Below are 18,331 nucleotides of genomic sequence, written 5' to 3' on the forward strand. Positions count from 1 at the left end.
ACTATGTCACTTTTCTGTTTAGTTTTAAACAATTTTTTTTTGTCCTGATGTTATAGGAAACTGCTGTGTTTCTTTTTTAGTTATAGACATTTTGTAATATGCCAGTAGTGTGAGTTTGAACCCCATGCGCTCCTGTCAGTGTTTTGTTCTTGTCTTTTGTGTATCAACAATGTATTAATAAAAAAAAGAAGTTGACAGGAGTGGGATTTGAACCCACGCCACCAAAGTGACTGGTGCCTTAAACCAGCGCCTTAGACCGCTCGGCCATCCTGTCTTCACAGTAACTTGTAAGTTATATGTACATATCTATAGCTAAGTTATAATAAGTGAGTTTGACCTGTCACAATGGACGAACAACAGAGATGCCACAACGTACATCATTGACATTCTTGGGCTATCAAAAACATAGTAAAATGTCATTATCTTTTGTGCATTTCAATAGAAGTTTTATGTTAGAGTATGCTACTAGAGCACTTATTGTTCCCAGTATTCGTTTTATATGTTAGAGTAGATTGTCATGAAATACACTTGGTTACAGTGGAACCTCTCTATTACGGACATTTTGGGACCCCCAGGCCACTTTTGCTGTAATGAAGAGGTTTTCCTCTTTCAGAGGTAAAAACGTATTAACTAAAATTGTTGGGAATTTTTGTCCTATATAGGATTTTTCTATTGTGTCCTTAATTCGGGGAGTTTGTTAAGAGAGGTTCACTGTATGTCAATAATAATAATAGTTATAACACATCTGTAGCTTACAACAGTTGCAAAGACACTGTTTCTGTTATGGCATAGGAGCACGTGAGCATTTGTATGCTCTTGGCTGTGTAGCTACACACTATTGGCATATACATATTACATAGGTTACCCTAAACAAACAGCCTGGAATGATTCAGATTTCAGCATCAAAAAAGCTCAATAGTAACTGAACTCACACCAGGATAAAGGGTTAGTGGTCATACCAAGTATAGAGTTAATGCATAATAATATAGGTGCACACATGTGGAGTACAGTATTAACTTCCAGTATGAGACAGGATGGCCAAATGATCTAGCAGTGCTGGCATGGGTTAAGGCACCAGTCACTTTTGATGGCATGGGTTTGAATCCCAGTACTGTCAACTTGCAATTTTCTATGTATACATATAGTAACTATACATCCATATCATGAATATCAGTATTGACACAAAGCTATTGGACGGCAAGTATTCGCAACTTTAATGGCCATAAATGCTTTCTTGCTCACCGCAAGCACAAACAATATAGAAAGCTCATCTATCACTATAAGTTACTAGAAGACATATGTGTGTAAGTATGAGCATTATAGTTAGGTCTTTTTGTGCACTTGGATAAAAGTGAAATGAAACTTAGCAGATAGTTTTAGTATTTATCACAAAGATTGTTTTTTTTTAGTTGTACAGAATGTCCATAGATTTGTTTCAAAGTTAAAGAATTTTTGAGGGAACAACATACTGTATCATCATGTTGTCTTACATCCATGCATATATACATATATGTGTAGAGTAAAGAAGCTTTCTTTGCATGCAGGGATAGATTGATGAACTACCAAGGGAAGTATACACCAGGTAGTGGGTCACTGGGTGTAAAATTTCAAATATGGTTACAGGTGTGCTACAACTGCTGAAGAAAAATTCAGGTTTGTACACATGGCTATTGAATTAAAGTTTATAATTACAATATGTATCAAATTACTCAGTATATAGTAATTATAGGAGCATAATTAGTTAGCATAGTATATCTGACCCCACTGCATATGTACAAGTGTAAGGAAGAACTCATGTATTTTAAGTAGGGATCATAGAAAAAAGTAGGAAAACAAGGGAGGTCGCCTACGTACACCTGCAGATATACTAGTGTACCCATGACCACTTGCTGTGGCCGAATTAGGGTTAATGTTCACTAGCATATCTGATATAACTAAGGCACCTGGTCATTGGCTCATTGCAGTATTCTTTACTAGTAAAGATGTCTGCAAAAAATGGTTCCATTTGCAGGTCAGCCATCTGTAATCCAAATGTGTATGCCACACTACTTGATAACTCTCAATAGGAAACGTTCACAGTTCTTGTATATGCATGACAACAATTAAAAATGAACATAATGACTTGTGCATGATAATCAATTGCAAATTAAGAGAATTAATCAATTGATTCCAGACATTTAACACATTAACATGATTTCCTGCTGCATAAGAACAATTAGAATTGTTGTACAGAAGTACGTGTATGATGTATGGGGAAGTAGACTAACTTAGAGCAGGGTCAGTGATTATGGTGTACTGCATGTAGCTCGGTATGTATATAGTTGGTATATTGTTTACATTACTTCAGTTGCATTCTGCATCACTAAGATTTGGAGACTAGGCCTTATCTCGAGAGTATTAGTTTATACAGGCCCTCATACAATTGAGCACACAATCTGTAACAAGCCGTGAAGGTAACCGAATTTTTCACTTTCTTCCCGATGCCCGTAATGGTCTGGTTCCTTGTGGATTTAATCGTGACATGACGGATTAAAGCACTAAATTTGGTACAGTGATCCTTAGGATGTATAAAATGATTTCAGAAGGGGTGCCACCATGAACTCACCCTGCACCCTTCTGTACGGACAACTAATTTTGACAGTCCGCAAAATTAAAACTTGTTACATTTACTGTTTTGAATAATTTGTTTTCCTAACCACATCACCAAAGGTTAATAGTTCCTGTTTGTGAATGAGTAGTCCATGATATCGTATAATAATAATATTAAAATATTACGTCTGTGTGAAAGATACATGTCTAAACAAAACTATTAGTTTAGCAAAATTTAAAATCGCTAAAATTTAAACATGGCTATTCATGAAGGTTTTTCCCGATAATAATAGCTAGTGACTTATTTTCTGTCAAAAGCAATGTCTATGTTTCCACTACACCGGCTGAGTACTGTTCACAGAACACCAGTTTCCTGAATACTTGACCTCCTGAGACTATAGCTATATAGCTATCTGTCTCTTTAATTAAAGAATTTCAATAACAGATCAATGTATGCACATTTCAGTAGCAAATAGAACCGTGCAAATGTATAGCTAGCTATAGCAAATTCTGGCTGTAGTTATGTGCGTAAAAGGTTGAACCTGTTTACAACCTCAGGAGGTCAAGTATCCAGGAAACTGGTGTTCTGTGTACAGTACTCAGCCGGTGTAGTGGAAGCATAGACGTTGCTTTTGACAGAAAATAAGTCACTAGCTATTATTGGGAAAAACCTTCATGAATAGCCATGTTTAAATTTTAGCGATTTAAATTTTTTGCTAAACCAATAGTTTTGTTTAGGCATGTATCTTTCACACAGACGTAATATTTAAATAATACTATTATAGGATATCATGGACTACTCATTCACAAACAGGAACTATTAACCTTTGGGAATGTGGTTAGGAAAACACATTATTCAAAACAGTAAATGTAATGAGTTTTAATTTTGCGGACTGTCAAAATTAGTTGTCCGTACAAAGGGGCGCAGGGTGAGTTCACGGTGGCACCCCTTCTGAAATAATTTTATACATCCTAAGGAATCACTGTACCAAATTTGGTGCTTTAATCCGTCATGACCCAATTTTGGCAAAATTTTGCCTATATACTATATTACATTTTCGAATTAATTCTATTTTTTGTAATTTTGGGGGCGTGGCCCGGCTTCGTTTTTGCATTGAGAGTGAGTTATCGTTATTCACACAACCATAGTGACTCAGCTTGCATGGTCTAGAATCCCACAAACACGTGTATGGTTTCACAACTAATTCACGTAATGTTGCATAATATGACGTAAGATGTTGTAAGGCTTCCGAACGCTTCATATTATAGTAAATTAGCTACCTGATTTGAATAAGGTACAAAACGTGGATGTCGAAATTTAGATGTTTTTCAAGTTCGTTATCAAACAATGTACAACCAGTGATTGGGATATGTCGGGAAGAAGGAAGCGTTTGGGAACGAAGAGCTCCAATGAGTCCAAGTCACGTGCGCCAGCTTGTTCGAGAGGGATTTAAAGTTCTAGTACAGCCATCGTCAAGGCGGGCTTACACCGCCATGGAGTATCGATTAAATGGAGCCGTGATACAAGAAGACCTCAGTGAAGCACAGGCAATTTTCGGCGTCAAGATAATTCCTCCCGAGCGTATTTTACCTAACAAGAGGTATGCCTTCTTTTCACACACGATAAAGGCTCAACCAGAGAACATGATAGTGTTAGACACTCTAGTGGCGAAGGTAGGTAGTAGTTACTACTTGCGTGAACTAGTACTTAGACAATCGCACTATCATATCCCGTTAACTCGAGCTCTCGTTTACATTTACACAGCGGAAATCAGGCATTTTCTTTCAAAAGGGACCTACTGGTGGAACTACTGGTGAATCCTTTACTTCAAACTTTTTAAACCTCATGCCCAAAAGAATGCTCGAAGTAAATTTTCAGTAAGAACCATCAATTCATAGAATAATTTACCCAATTATGTAGTGTAGTCTAATTCTACTGACAACTTTAAAATTTTGATTGATAACTTTTATTCTTAATGTAAGGCCACTCCAAATAAATTCTCTGTTTCCCGTCCTGGACTCAAGCATATTTGCATGCGGGCGGGCGGTCCATTTCCATTATTCATTATAAGATTGGCAGCTTTTCAAGTCATTATTTGCCTTGCTCAATCATAAAAAGCTGCATAAAAGTATGCTTAAGCTTGTTCCTTCCTTTTGAGGTTGCAAAAATAGCACAAACGTGAAGTTTGTGCAGACTTGATAGCACTGCTGACACGTGAGCTAACATGGTTTCAAATGAGCCTGTCATGCAGTATGCAACAATAACCAGAAAATAATGGAAGAATACGGATTAATGGAATATAATAGAGCTGACAGTAACTAGATGCGGGCGGTGGACGGGAAACAGAGAATTTATTTGGAGTGGCCTAATTGTTTATTGTAATGAGCAGGACTCACAGGCATAATGCCTTTTTCTCTGTATTTAATAATAATAATAATAATCTTTTAGGCCATCATTATTAAATTCCTTGTTTCCCGTCACTGTCCGTATCAATTTTTAGTAGACGTACCCACACCAAATTTTAATTATGTGATTATAGATCACGTGAATGCATTATTTCATGATAGAAGTAGGCACAGAGTGAAGGTAATTGCATTAGCTGTGCATATAAGCATAGCAGAAGGGTGGAAGTCCCTCTACTCTTGTTCAACAGGGAGAATCCTGGAAAACTTCAGGATCAAGATACTCTAATAGAGCAGTCAGAGACTGAAATAACTAGAGTCAAGTGTACAATTAATAATCAATAATCACCTTCCGCCCACGCCAATTTTTGTTCCATTAGGTGACGGGAAGCAAGCAGCTGAATAGCTAGTTATTATGGCTTTAAGAAGTAAACGTTACAGCATCTTTTGGAAAAATGACTTATTTTTGGTTTGGTTTGTAATTATGTGTTGTAGTTATTAGTTTGCTGTGTTTATTGTCTTTGTAGTATCTCTATGTATACTTTATGTTGTATGTAAGTGTGCCCCTTTGGCAGGGAAGAGCGGCTTTGTCAGACTGTTTAGAGGTAATAAACAATCAATCAATCTCAGATATATTCCTTACCTAATAGAACGGCACTAATTGGGGGCAATTGTGGTTTAGTAGCCAATCGATTGCCTGCAGGGAAAAGGCTCGTCTTCCTGGCTTACCTCTCTTCCGATTGAACAACACAAGTTTGTTCTTCACAAAGGTGCATTCACAGATGCTCTTTGTATGGCTGGACACCATGCACCCTTGTGTTTGTGGTAGTGATTTTTCAATCCCTCATGCTTTTAGCTGTCCTCATGGTGCCTTTCCCACCATCCGCCATAGCGACATCCGTGACTTCACCGTATTTGTCTTACCTGAAGTCTGTCATGATGTTAAGGTCAAACCTGTTCTTCAGCAACTATCTGGTGAGGACCTAAGGTATAAGACTACTGTTCATGATGATGACGCCTGCCTTGCTACAGATTTTTGGGCTCCTCACCATCAACATGCCTTCTTTGATGTCCGTGTGTTTAACTCCTTTGCTCCCTCCAGTAGGTGTTCGTCCTCGAGTGCTACTTTTTGGAGGCATGAGCAAGAGAAGTGATATGGGTCATTCCATGCACAATCACCAAAGAATTGTAATGACCCCCCTCGGATTTTGATGAAATTTGGTGTGTATGTAGTACTTATGGTACTTATTCACCATACCAATTTTTAGCCCCCTGCACCACATGGTTTCTGATTTATGACCACAAAAATTTTGAATATTTTATGAAAAGTTGGTACGACTTGCATTACAAAATCAACTGTAGCTCACCACTGTATTAATATTTTGAAATAAAATTTTTGGTGAATAAAGATAATTAATTGATCAATTTAAAAATCCATAAATTATGGGATAGCAGCTTAATTAAACTTTTCAAAAGTTGCATAAGAAACTTTGATCCTACATATTTCAAAAAGTGCTGCTTCAAATTCTTTGAATTTTTTACTGAATGATTATTGTGTCATGGTCTATTGTTGATAAAATTTTTGTGGTGGGGTCACAATGGGTTCAGGAGATATAATTAAAAATGTTGTAGCTTATAGTGAAGTATTGTAATCTATTATTGCTGTAAGGGAGTGTACACCAGTATTAACCATTCCTAATAAGGTCATTTCAGATCTGACTTACATAATGAAGATTTTGAAATGCAGTGTAACCTGTATTAGTGACCACCTGTATTGAAAACCACCTTAGTTAATAAAGTTTAACTCTACAGTGTTCTCATGGACCCAGTTTGTATAGATGGACATACTCAGACCTTAATTGCATACTTGTAGCTGGCTAATAAAATTCCAGTCATACAAGACATTGTTCAAATTGCAATGACATGCATTGCAAAGATTCTTCAGTGAGCAAACAACTTTCTACTAGGTATAACATATTCAGTTGCTAACTAGATATTGGAAGTGTGCAGTGACTACTCCTATTGTCTCCATGGCTCAGTCCTGTTGCAATCCATTTGATATACCAGGCCATACTTGGAGTAGCCGTAAGAAGAATCTCAGACCTGTTTCAGCCTGGATGTGTGAAAGAGCTCCAAATATTACTATTGATATGAAGATTTGTGACACATGCAGAAAGAAACTAAGTAAGGAGTCACCTTGGCTAAATGTCACTGAGTCTGCTGCTTCTGAGCTTAATCCTTCTAGCTCACAAGCAACACAATCTGATTCTCTGTTCTTTCATAGTTCAGAAGCAGTATCTTCGCTTAATGTATGTCTAGCAGAGATTGGTGAGACGCCATTTTCTCAGTGTAAAAGCCGTTCAAAGGTTTACTGTGGACAGAAGGTTAAGAAGATTACTGAAGCCTTGCAGCGAACAGTTATCCCAATGGCACCTATGGATGATGGAACTGAGATGATCCAACAACTAAAGGAGAAGTTATGGGAAACAAATAGAAGAAGTGAGCAAGTTCAAGTACTAACAGTTTTACCAAAGAGTTGGACAGTGAAAAAAATACAGCAAGAGTTTGGTGTCTCGGAGTATTTAGCACGACAATCAAAGAAGCTGGTAGAGGAACGAGGCATTCTTTCTCTTCCTGGTCCATCACGCAGACCTTCACTTTCACCAGAAACATTTACCACTGTTTGCAATTTCTATGAATCTGATGAGATTAGTCGTGTTATGCCTGGAAAGAAGGATTTCGTGTCAGTGAAGGAGGGAAAACGTGAGCATTTTCAAAGCGACTGGTCCTGAGTGATTTAAAACAGGTGTACCGTGAGTTCAAAGAGAAATTCCCAAATTACAAAATTGGGTTTTCAAAGTTTGCTGAGCTGAGACCAAAACATTGTGTATTAGCAGGAGCAAGTGGTACTCACTCAGTTTGTGTGTGTACAATACATCAGAATGTGAAGTTGATGTCATTGGTCCAGGAGATGCAGATACCTGAGCTACCAACGTATCACCACTGTTTGGGGAAGACGATGTGTAACCCCCCACATCCTAGGTGCTATTTAGGAGAATGTGATGCCTGTCCCAAGATTGAAATTTTGAAGGAAGACCTACTTAATCACTTTGATGAGATCGATGTTGAACAGATTGTTTATAAGCAGTGGGTGTCCACCGATCGATCTACACTAGAGACGTTTTGTTCCCCTATTGAGGAATTTGCTGATACCTTTTGTAAGAAGATAGAGCTCTTGCGTCCCCATTCATTTATTGCCTCAGAACAGGCATCATTCTATGCAAACTGTAAGACAACTTTGAAGATGGGAGAGTTCCTAGTCACTGTAGATTTTTCAGAGAATTATTCTTTTATTTTACAAGATGCTGCCCAAGGGTTTCATTGGAACAATTCCTCAGCAACCCTACATCCCTTTGTCGCCTACTACCTGGATTCTGAAGAACTACGCCACTTGAGTTATGTGGTGATTTCTGACTGTCTCCACCATGATACTGTTGCTGTCCACCTATCCCAAAGATCTTTCATCACCTTTCTGAAACAGTTCCTGCCGGCAAGATTGCACCCTTGTAAAATTATCTATTTCTCTGATGGTGCTGCACCACAGTACAAAAATAGGAAGAATTTCCTAAACTTATGTCACCACAAAGATGATTTTGGAGTTGAAGCTGAATGGCATTTTTCAGCCACTTCACATGGAAAAGGAGCATGTGATGGTCTAGGTGGAACAGTCAAACGACTTGCTGCTCGTGCCAGCTTACAAAGGCCATACAATGATCAGCTCATGACAGCACGTCAGTTGTTTGATTGGGCATGTAGCAACATTTCTGCTGCTCACTTTGGTTATTGTAGCAATGAAGATTACAGGAAAGAATTGAGTAGTTTGGAAGGTCGCTTTCAATTGTCACGGACAATTCCTGGTACAAGAAAACTACACTGTTTTGTGCCAGTTTCAGACAGTACAGTGGAAGTAAAGTTTTACTCTTCATCTCATACTTCCAGGAAAGAGAGAGTGGCTCTAGGAAAGAATGATATTCCACCTGAATCAATTGCTGGATTTGTCACATGTTTACATGAAGGGAATTGGTGGTTCGCTTGTGTGCTTAAAGTTTGCTGTGATACAAACAAAGTACAACTGACGTTTCTGCATCCACATGGTCCATCAAACTCATTCAAGTACCCAGAGCCACAGAATATCCACACTATACCAATGGATCATATTCTAACTCTTGTAGACCCAAGGACGAGAAGTGGTCGTGTGTACTCTTTGACAAAGAAAGAAATGACTCTTGCTACAAAATTGCTTCACACTATATCATCACAGTTATAAAATAGTACTAGCTACATGCCTGTTTCACAAGTTGCTTATGCACACATTTAACTTGAAGTGAATTAAAGTGTCCTCTGTGTATGTACAAATCAGCATTATAAGTTGTCCAATGTTATCTGCTATAATTCTGTGCATGCTGCTAAATAATAGCACCTATCTTGTAATTCCATAGAGAGTTCAAATGGTCTTGATTTCATAATTAGAGGATGTGTCTGGTTGTTAACCGAAGACTATTAATATGCATTAAACTTTCGTAAACTAAGGATGGTTTTTCAATACAGGTGGTCACTAATACAGGTTACACTGCATTTCAAAATCTTCATTATGTAAGACAGATCTGAAATGACCTTATTAGGAATGGTTAATACTGGTGTACACTCCCTTAAAGCAATAATAGACTACAATACTTCACTATAAGCTACAACATTTTTAATTATATCTCCTGAACCCATTGTGACCCCACCACAAAAAATTTATCAACAATAGACCATGACACAATAATCATTCAGTAAAAAATTCAAAGAATTTGAAGCAGCACTTTTTGAAATATGTAGGATCAAAGTTTCTTATGCAACTTTTGAAAAGTTTGATTAAGCTGCTATCCCATAATTTATGGATTTTTAAATTGATCAATTAATTATCTTTATTCACCGAAAATTTTATTTCAAAATATTAATACAGTGGTGAGCTACAGTTGATTTTGTAATGCAAGTCGTACCAACTTTTCATAAAATATTCAAAATTTTTGTGGTCATAAATCAGAAACCATGTGGTGCAGGGGGCTAAAAATTGGTATGGTGAATAAGTACCATAAGTACTACATACACACCAAATTTCATCAAAATCCGAGGGGGGTCATTACAATTCTTTGGTGATTGTGCATGGAATGACCCATATACGTATGAAGAAAAGGTTCGGGAAGTGGAGCATAGTTGCTAGTTGCTTTACTCCACTTGTTTTTCATCATCTGGCGGTATGGGGAAAGCTGCTTCTGTTGTGTTCAAGTGTTTTGTCAATCTATTTTCCACCTGAAAGAACACCTCTTACTCTTCCATAATGAGCTGGCTATGCTGCTGTCTTAGTTTTTTTTTTTTTTTTACTGTTGAGGATGTGTATTCATGGCTCTAGGTCAAGCTCTGGACACCCTAACCTATCTTCTCCTGTGGACCTCATGATTGCTGAGTCCAGGGTGTCCACTGTATGTGATTTCCCCCTAACCATAAAAAGCTGCATAAAAGAATGCTTAAGCTTGTTATTTTAAGTTGCAAAACAACACAGATGTGAAGTTTGTGCCGACTTGATAGCACTGCTGACATGTGAGCTGACACTGTTTTCAAGATGGCTTTTACTGAGCCTGTCAGTATGCAAGAAGAACCAGAAAATATTGGAAGAATACGGAATAATGGAATATTTAGTGCTGACAGTAACCAGATGCAGGAGGTGGATGGGAAACAGAAAATTTATTTGAAGTGGCCTAAATTTCTAATAGCTAGAACGGCAGTGAAGATCACCTCCTTGGAATACATCCTTTAACTCAAAACAACCCTCAGGTGGTTCTTTGCAAGTAGAGAGAATACATCCATATGCAAAGCCATAAAAAATCACACTAACAGTTGGGTTTGCTCACATGTACAGAAACACTGATATGCAGTTTGTAGTTTTTTATCTGTTCATTCCGATTAAAAATTAATGCACTACACAAGAGTAAGTACCTAAAGAAGACAGGATGGTAGAGTGGTTTATGGCAAATGGTTTAATGCAAGGGTTTGAATCCCATCCTGCAATTTTGTTTTCTTTTGCCAGTTAAAGCTCCATGGTTTTGCATATTATTCATTTACTGTATATAAACTAACAGTAGTATCCAGAATGTAAAGTGACCAGTACCTTAGCTATCTTACTTAATATAAACGATTTATTATTTCACATGCCTAAAACCACTGTCCACTGGCTTAGGCTACTCGCTGTATCACAAAGCCATTTAACTGTTTAATAATAAGGCTGAAGAGAAAACTGCACGGGTCATAGTAAAAAGTTATGAAGATACAACTTTGAAAAAGTAGCGAATAGGTAAATTTAATGTACCCACATGCCGCAGTACCTATGTAAAGCAGACTGGATACTGTCATATTGTGAATGGAGCATGAAACTGAACTCATTTGGTTTATTGCAGCTACAAATAAGTAAATTACAACCACAATTAGGGCAAAAACATAGCTAAGATATTTGTAATATCTGTAGTTTCAGCAGTCTGCATCCTTAAAGGAATGCTTTGATATTGAATGGGTATGTTCATATACAGTTTAGTTGTAGAGTGTATATTATTATTATTAGCACTTTACAGTGATATGTTGTGCTTACGACAGTATAATAATAATTTCAGACTATGTCTTCACTTGCCTTTGTATTTTTATGGTTAAAAATATCATATTCACCAATCAGTGCTGAAATATTGTCGCAAGTCATCCAAGTGTACAGTGACTCAATTAACCCTTACAATTGTATTTAAAAAAAAATATGAGTCCAGTACTCCAGTCCATGCCAGTGATTACATTATGCACTACCGTTTCTTCAGTGTGATTTAGCCAATGGATATCACTATCTCTTTGTGAGATTAGTTACACCGTTTGTATTACTGTACAGTGAATATGTGACCAGGCCTGCGACAACAGGGCATGTGGGCACAAACTCCATCCTGTCACTCTACGGGTCATATCTCAGTATTGGAACAGAATATTTGCATTCTGTAACTTGCGTCATAAAGCCAATTAAATGGTTACTAAGAGCGGAAACTTGCATTGCCATAGCATAATGGTACAAAACATTATGAGTGATGAAAGTTTGAAAAGGTTGGCAAAAATCATGTGCCCACATGCCCTATTTTTGCAGGCCCAGTCACATATGCTGTACACTCCACCTGTGTTTCCTTTGCGTGTTGGCTACACAAGATCACTGAATGTGCATAACTCATTTATGCAAGCACATTTACAGAATTTTACAAGCAAGAAATTAAACCTACCACCGTGCTTGTAAGTGGAGACCTGGCTGTATGTTTGAGAAAATTGTATATAGCCTAGATATTGTGGCATATGTTGGGTTGAAATGACCCTCCTGCCTGATTGCACTTTTTATTTGGAGTTTTCTGATTATAAACAGAAAATAGTGGCCTGAGCAATAGCTGACTATAGAAGCCTGTAAGTGACAGGAACACAGTAGTGTTTTAGAGTAAGATTTTCCTGCCGTACAACATAATTGTGTTATTACAAAATACAAGTACAGTAGAATATTAAATACTGGCCTGAAGAAAATGACTTTCCTCACATTTGTTGTTGAAAAGTAGGTTGAATAAAAAATAAGCTACGAACCTTTGAGACCAAACTTGTGTGCTTGATGACTTGCCAGCCGTGTGACCAAGTGCCATTTATGTTGTGAACAGTGTTCAAACTTATGTACATGATACTGGTGGACAACATAACAACTCACTTTTGTATTGCATATGTTAATTATTCCCTTCTAGAAAGTGTGTTTTATGGATTATGAAACAATGGTGGGTGATAAAGGAGCAGTATCGGCAGCATTTGGCAGAATGGCTGGGATGGCAGGTATACATTGATGTCACACTTAATGGTTACTTGTTTTCCTGTGATGTTAGGAATGATAAATATTCTACATGGACTGGGCCTGCGGCTATTGTCACTTGGTTACCACACCCCGTTCATGGTGAGCTGGGTGATAGGGTCTTAATTGGTCTTATATGTTGACAGTTTTAAATGGATTTTTCATTATAGTGTTAGATTTGATGTTTTGAATTTTACTGGGTGGTCAATGTAATAGTGTAATTTCTATTACTGTGTCTATGCTTCCATTAATCGTTTAGCATGTTGGTTGTGCACACAACTATTTAAGCTTGAGCACTGCTAAAGCAGCCATTAGCAATTTGGGTAGACAGATTCAATATGGTTTGCTACCAGACACACTTGGACCCATGATATTTACCTTCACTGGAGCAGGCAATGTCTCACAAGTAAGTCATGTAATTCTGGACTGAATAGGTCACAGCCCTAAACAATAGGGAGCTCAAGAAATATTTCAAGAATTACCACATGAGTATATTTCTCCTAAAGATCTCAAGGATGTTAGTGAAAATGGAAGTGAGTTGATCTTATGTATCTCATGGCCGAACAGTAGTCATATACTTATTGTTTGTAGATACTAGAACGGTCTATGCCACTGTTGTTCGTACCAAGGACCATTTGGAACATGTGGATGGTCACAAATTTATCTCTAAAGAGTTTCTGAAAAGTTTTGTTCTACCTTTAACAAGAAGGTATACACCAGTTTATTAGATAATCGTAAAATGGTTGTTGTGGATTGTAGATACTTAGTTGTGAATAAAAAAATGAATTCCACACTAACAGATTATGTAAACATAAACAATAATAACATCTATATTTTCTATATCACATTACTTAATGTGAAAGATTAGTTTAATATAACTATTAGAAAAGTTTCTACATAATAGTATTAGTCATGTACAACAGGAACAAAGAAGATGATTCAGCCATTCCAACACCGGTGGCCAAAGAATCTAATAAGGTTCCCTGTGGATGATTTTGGGTTAGAGAATTACAACTTTCACGACGTAGCTGACTTTTCTGTTCAGGTTTAAACGATCTTAGTTATCATGATGTCATAGGAAGCAGTGAGAAGGCTGAATATACACATGTGTAGATATTGTAGTGTTGGGCTTTGTGTACAACATTCTGAACTATGGTTTATATCAATGACGATTAACTTTTGTTACTTCATACTAGCTCATGAAACCTGTTTGTATTTCACTGCATATACTGGTGGTATTGTTGACATTTTGTGGTAAGCTTTATTATTTTGTAAGACATGGATGTAACAAATGGTCTGATTTTTTGATTCCTAATCATAACAGCAACGTATGTGTCAACATAATTATTACGGCATGTACTTCTCTTAACATGCAAAATTAACTTTTACACATTGGACTACCTGACACTTGTTATAGTCGTTAGCATGCAGTATTTTTGGTTCAGATTTTCAGTTAAATTTAGTTATGTATATAGCCATACAACATCAAGACACATTAATGTTAGAGACACTGTATAAGTAGGACATTCAATTGTTGCTCATGCAATTTGTAAAAAAATGCTTTTGTAGAGCAGATTTTGGTAGATACATGTATGTACTTCATGGCAGAAAATTTTTTACCATAACTTACTAGCTACATTTAACAATAAATTGACATTAATTTTAATGATGCAAATAAATTTTAATAATAAGGAACACACCTAAGGTGTGTTGCAAAAAATATAAACAATTGTTTACTATTTTACAGCTAGTAATCGCTTGGTCCATACTGGGAATTTTTTCATTGACTCAAACATGCAGCAATGGGAGATGTCATATTATACTCTTTTGTGCTCACCAGTTAACTATTACACTGTTGATAATTATGTAACTTATCTAATACAGTTAAACTTCAAAGCTAAAACTATCCATGCTGGTATAAATGGACCTTTACTAGCTTCTAGGGCAACTTCTACTGGTAACTTTCCCTCATGAAATTAAAAGAACCAACTTGGGAAGCCATTGGTTAGCTATCTGCATGGTGATGGGTTAATATAAGTAGAACATTATAGCACTACTAACATCTTGATAGAGGATGGGGTTGTATTGTGGCAGTAGTTTAGTCCACATGCTATGCCAGCAGTTCACATGAACAATCTGTTTACTGGAGAATTACATGGTCACACACCACAATGCCATTACATGGTATACATCATTTCTGTAACAATTAATAAGAGGTGCATATGAGCTGCAGATGGGAACACCTTGCTGCTATATGTTTGTCTCCACATAAAGTTGTAGTCAGTTCATTGTGAAGACACTTCACAGCTAGCTTACAGCCACAGCTACTTTTACTGAAGTTATATTGTGAATGCAAAATACATTTGTTTAATACACTTCGTATTTTGATATTCACTAATTGTACTATGGATTAGGAATGCCAAGATGGATATGTCGTGAGATGACATAACCTAGTTTATGTCATGGCATAGAACATGTGTATAAATTAAGATGCAATCATGGTATAAAAATAAATACTGCATGGGAACAAAAAAAAGTGATTTACATATAAGTACACTCTCATAAGTACAAAAACTTCTATTGCTGAAATTCTATAATATTACTAGGCTTTTGCTATCCCAAGTTATGCATTGACATGTTAAATTTTATGCCTACATACGTAACTATGACAAAAAAATCTTTCTCTATGTTGTGTTGTAACAGCTATACACGCACACTTATTATAGCTGAGCTAGATACGTACATATATCAAAATTTATAAAACATTGTGAAGACAACATAGCTGAGGCGCTGAATTAAGGCACCAGTCACTTTGGTGGCATGAGTTTGAATCCCACTCCTGTAAATTTCACTTTTTTTGTTATTATGTTAATACATTATTGATACACAACAAAACACTGACAGGAGTGCATGGGATTCAAATCCACACCACCAAAGTTACTGGAATATTACACACAATGTTTGCAACTAAAAAAAGAGACACAGCAAGATGTTGTATAGTCATACATGTAGAAGTACTGAAGCAGAAGATCTGTCTTGAAAATTTTAGCTAAGTTTTGCACCAGTGATCTGAACAATCCAGATATATTAGTTCCAAATTTTAAACAGACTCCTTAACAGCAAGTCAGCAACATACATAGATAATAAGATTTCCAATTAATGAGTGTCTTTCGATGTAGAACAGCGTAAACCTGCTTGAAGTATATTCAGTACACTAATATGGATTATGTAGTTTTTTTGCTTGTTCATGTTATTCAGTGCTAAATATAAATGCATACTATACAAAGTATCTCAAGAAGCCGGCAAGTGGTCTAAGGTGCTCATTTAGGTAACACACAACATGGACATGATAATCAATTGCAAAGAGATTCCATGCAGACATTTAAAAATCATAATACTATATGACTTCCTCCTGCACAAGAACAATAAGAACTACTGTGCAGGAGAATGGGGTATGGGGAGGCAGACTAGCTTAGAGCAGGGTCAGTGATCCTGGTGTACTGTATGTTTACCTCACTTCAGTTGCATTTTGCATACTAAATTATAACATTTGGGGATAATTTACTATTACTTGGGCTATATATACACCTTCGTCTTTCTTAGCTTTACCTCAGACTCCATTGATAACACTAGATAAAACACCTGCAGATATGCTAGTGCCAGTGAACATTTGATCCCTAATTTACACTGCTTGAAGGCTCTTAGTTTACTAATTTGTTAAGATGCCTTACTGTAGTTATACTGATAGTTAAGTGTCAGTAAACTTAAGTATATGGAACATAATTATTTTACTAAGTTTTAAACTCTCAGTAAAACATCAGTGAATGCGGGTTTACTGAAAAACTACTAAAATAACAAACAATTAACTGTTCCATATACTGGAGATATACCACTGTAGTAAACTAAGATACTTCAAGCAGTGTTAGTATGACTGTTCTAATTCACTAGTATAACATTATCATCTGATATAGCTAAGGCACCTGGTCATTGCAATATTTTTACTGGTACATAAGTAAACCAGTAAAGATGTCTGCAAAAAATGGTTCCATTTTCAGGTGTATGCCACACCACCTAGCTGTCAGTATTAAAAAGTTCACAGTTCCTTTATATATACATGTCAACAATTAAAAATGAACATCATATGACTTGTAATATTCTTTTGTGAATTTCAGCAATAGAAGTTTTTGTACTTATGAGAGTGTACTTTTATGTAAATCACTTTTTTTTTGTTTCCAGTATTTATTGCTATACCATGATTGCATCTTAATTTATACACAAGTTCTATGCCATGACATAAACTAGGTTATGTCATCTCACGGCATATCCATCTTGGCATTCCTAATCCATAGTGCAATTAGTGAATATCAAAATACGAAGTGTATTAAACAAATGTATTTTGCATTCACAATATAAAAGTAGCAACCTTGGCTGTGGCTGTAAGCTAGCTGTGAAGTGTCTTCAAAATGAACTGACTACAACTTTATGTGGAGATAAACATATAGCAGCAAGGTGTTCCCATCTGCAGCTCATAGAAACACCTCTTATTATTAATTGTTACAGAAATGATGTATACCATGTAATGGCCATGCAGTGTGTGGCCAATTCTCCAGTGAACAGATTGTTCATGTGAACTGCTGGCATAGCATGTGGACTAAACTACTACCACAAAACAACCCCATCCTCTATCAAGATGTCAGTAGTGCTATAATGTTCTACTTATATTAACCCATCACCATGCAGATAGCTAACCAATGGCTTCCCAAGTTGGTTCTTTTAATTTCATGAGGGAAAGTTACCAGTAGAAGTTGCCCTAGAAGCTAGTAAAGGTCCATCTAACTTCGGCATAGAGAAAATTTTTTTGTCATAGTTACGTATGTAGGCATAAAATTTAACATGCCAATGCATAACTTGGGATAGCAAAAGCCTAGTAATATTCATGATAATCAATTGCAAAGAGAATGATCAATTGATTCCAGACATTTAAAAAATCACATTAACATGATTTCATTACTTCAGTTAACATTAATCATGTTAATCACATTAACATGATTTCATTTGTACAAAAGTACATGTATGGGGAGGTAGACTAACTTAGAGCAGGTCATGGTGTAGTGTTGTAATGTTTACATTACTTCAGTTGCATTCTCCATCACTAAGATTTGGATACACTATACATCTTTGCGCTTCTTAGCTTTCACTTCAAATCACCCTGTAGAGAGATCAGCTTGGAACAAGTCACCCTGTCGAGAGATCAGCTTGGAACAAGTCACACTGTCGAGAGATCAGCTTGGAACAAGTCAGAGAACAGCTAGAAATAAGTCAACCTCAGACTGCATTGATAAAACTCAATACAGGAAATATAAGATGCAGTGTATATGTACACCTTGTCAGAACAAG

General features: G+C 36.6%; 1 protein-coding gene and 1 non-coding gene across 7 annotated transcripts; one reads left to right on the forward strand and one right to left on the reverse strand.

Moving 5' to 3' along the window:
- Window positions 1–192: 192 nt before the first annotated feature.
- Window positions 193–274, reverse strand: Trnal-aag (transfer RNA leucine (anticodon AAG)). Its single transcript has one exon. It is a non-coding gene; the product is annotated as a tRNA-Leu (tRNA).
- A 3,567-nt stretch (window positions 275–3,841) lies between these two features.
- Window positions 3,842–14,540, forward strand: LOC136264304 (alpha-aminoadipic semialdehyde synthase, mitochondrial-like). Of its 6 annotated transcripts, none has more exons than XR_010705061.1 (8): window positions 3,842–4,263; window positions 12,834–12,918; window positions 12,969–13,036; window positions 13,194–13,340; window positions 13,389–13,467; window positions 13,526–13,643; window positions 13,694–13,933; window positions 13,980–14,540. XR_010705061.1 is itself a non-coding variant. In XM_066059020.1 (8 exons), exons 1-7 carry the CDS (start codon window positions 3,898–3,900, stop codon window positions 13,925–13,927), a joined length of 933 nt encoding a protein of 310 aa, XP_065915092.1. In that variant the 5' UTR covers window positions 3,842–3,897; the 3' UTR covers window positions 13,928–13,933; window positions 13,980–14,538. The 6 variants fall into 6 exon arrangements, 4 of the variants coding, with proteins under 4 accessions (XP_065915092.1, XP_065915090.1, XP_065915093.1 ...); XR_010705062.1 differs by having other exon boundaries at window positions 13,839–13,933; window positions 13,980–14,539; XM_066059020.1 differs by having other exon boundaries at window positions 13,858–13,933; window positions 13,980–14,538.
- The last annotated feature ends 3,791 nt before the right edge of the window (window positions 14,541–18,331 follow it).

The sequence above is a fragment of the Dysidea avara genome, chromosome 8 (assembly GCF_963678975.1).
Source record: "Dysidea avara chromosome 8, odDysAvar1.4, whole genome shotgun sequence".
Classification (NCBI taxonomy): Eukaryota; Metazoa; Porifera; class Demospongiae; order Dictyoceratida; family Dysideidae; genus Dysidea; species Dysidea avara.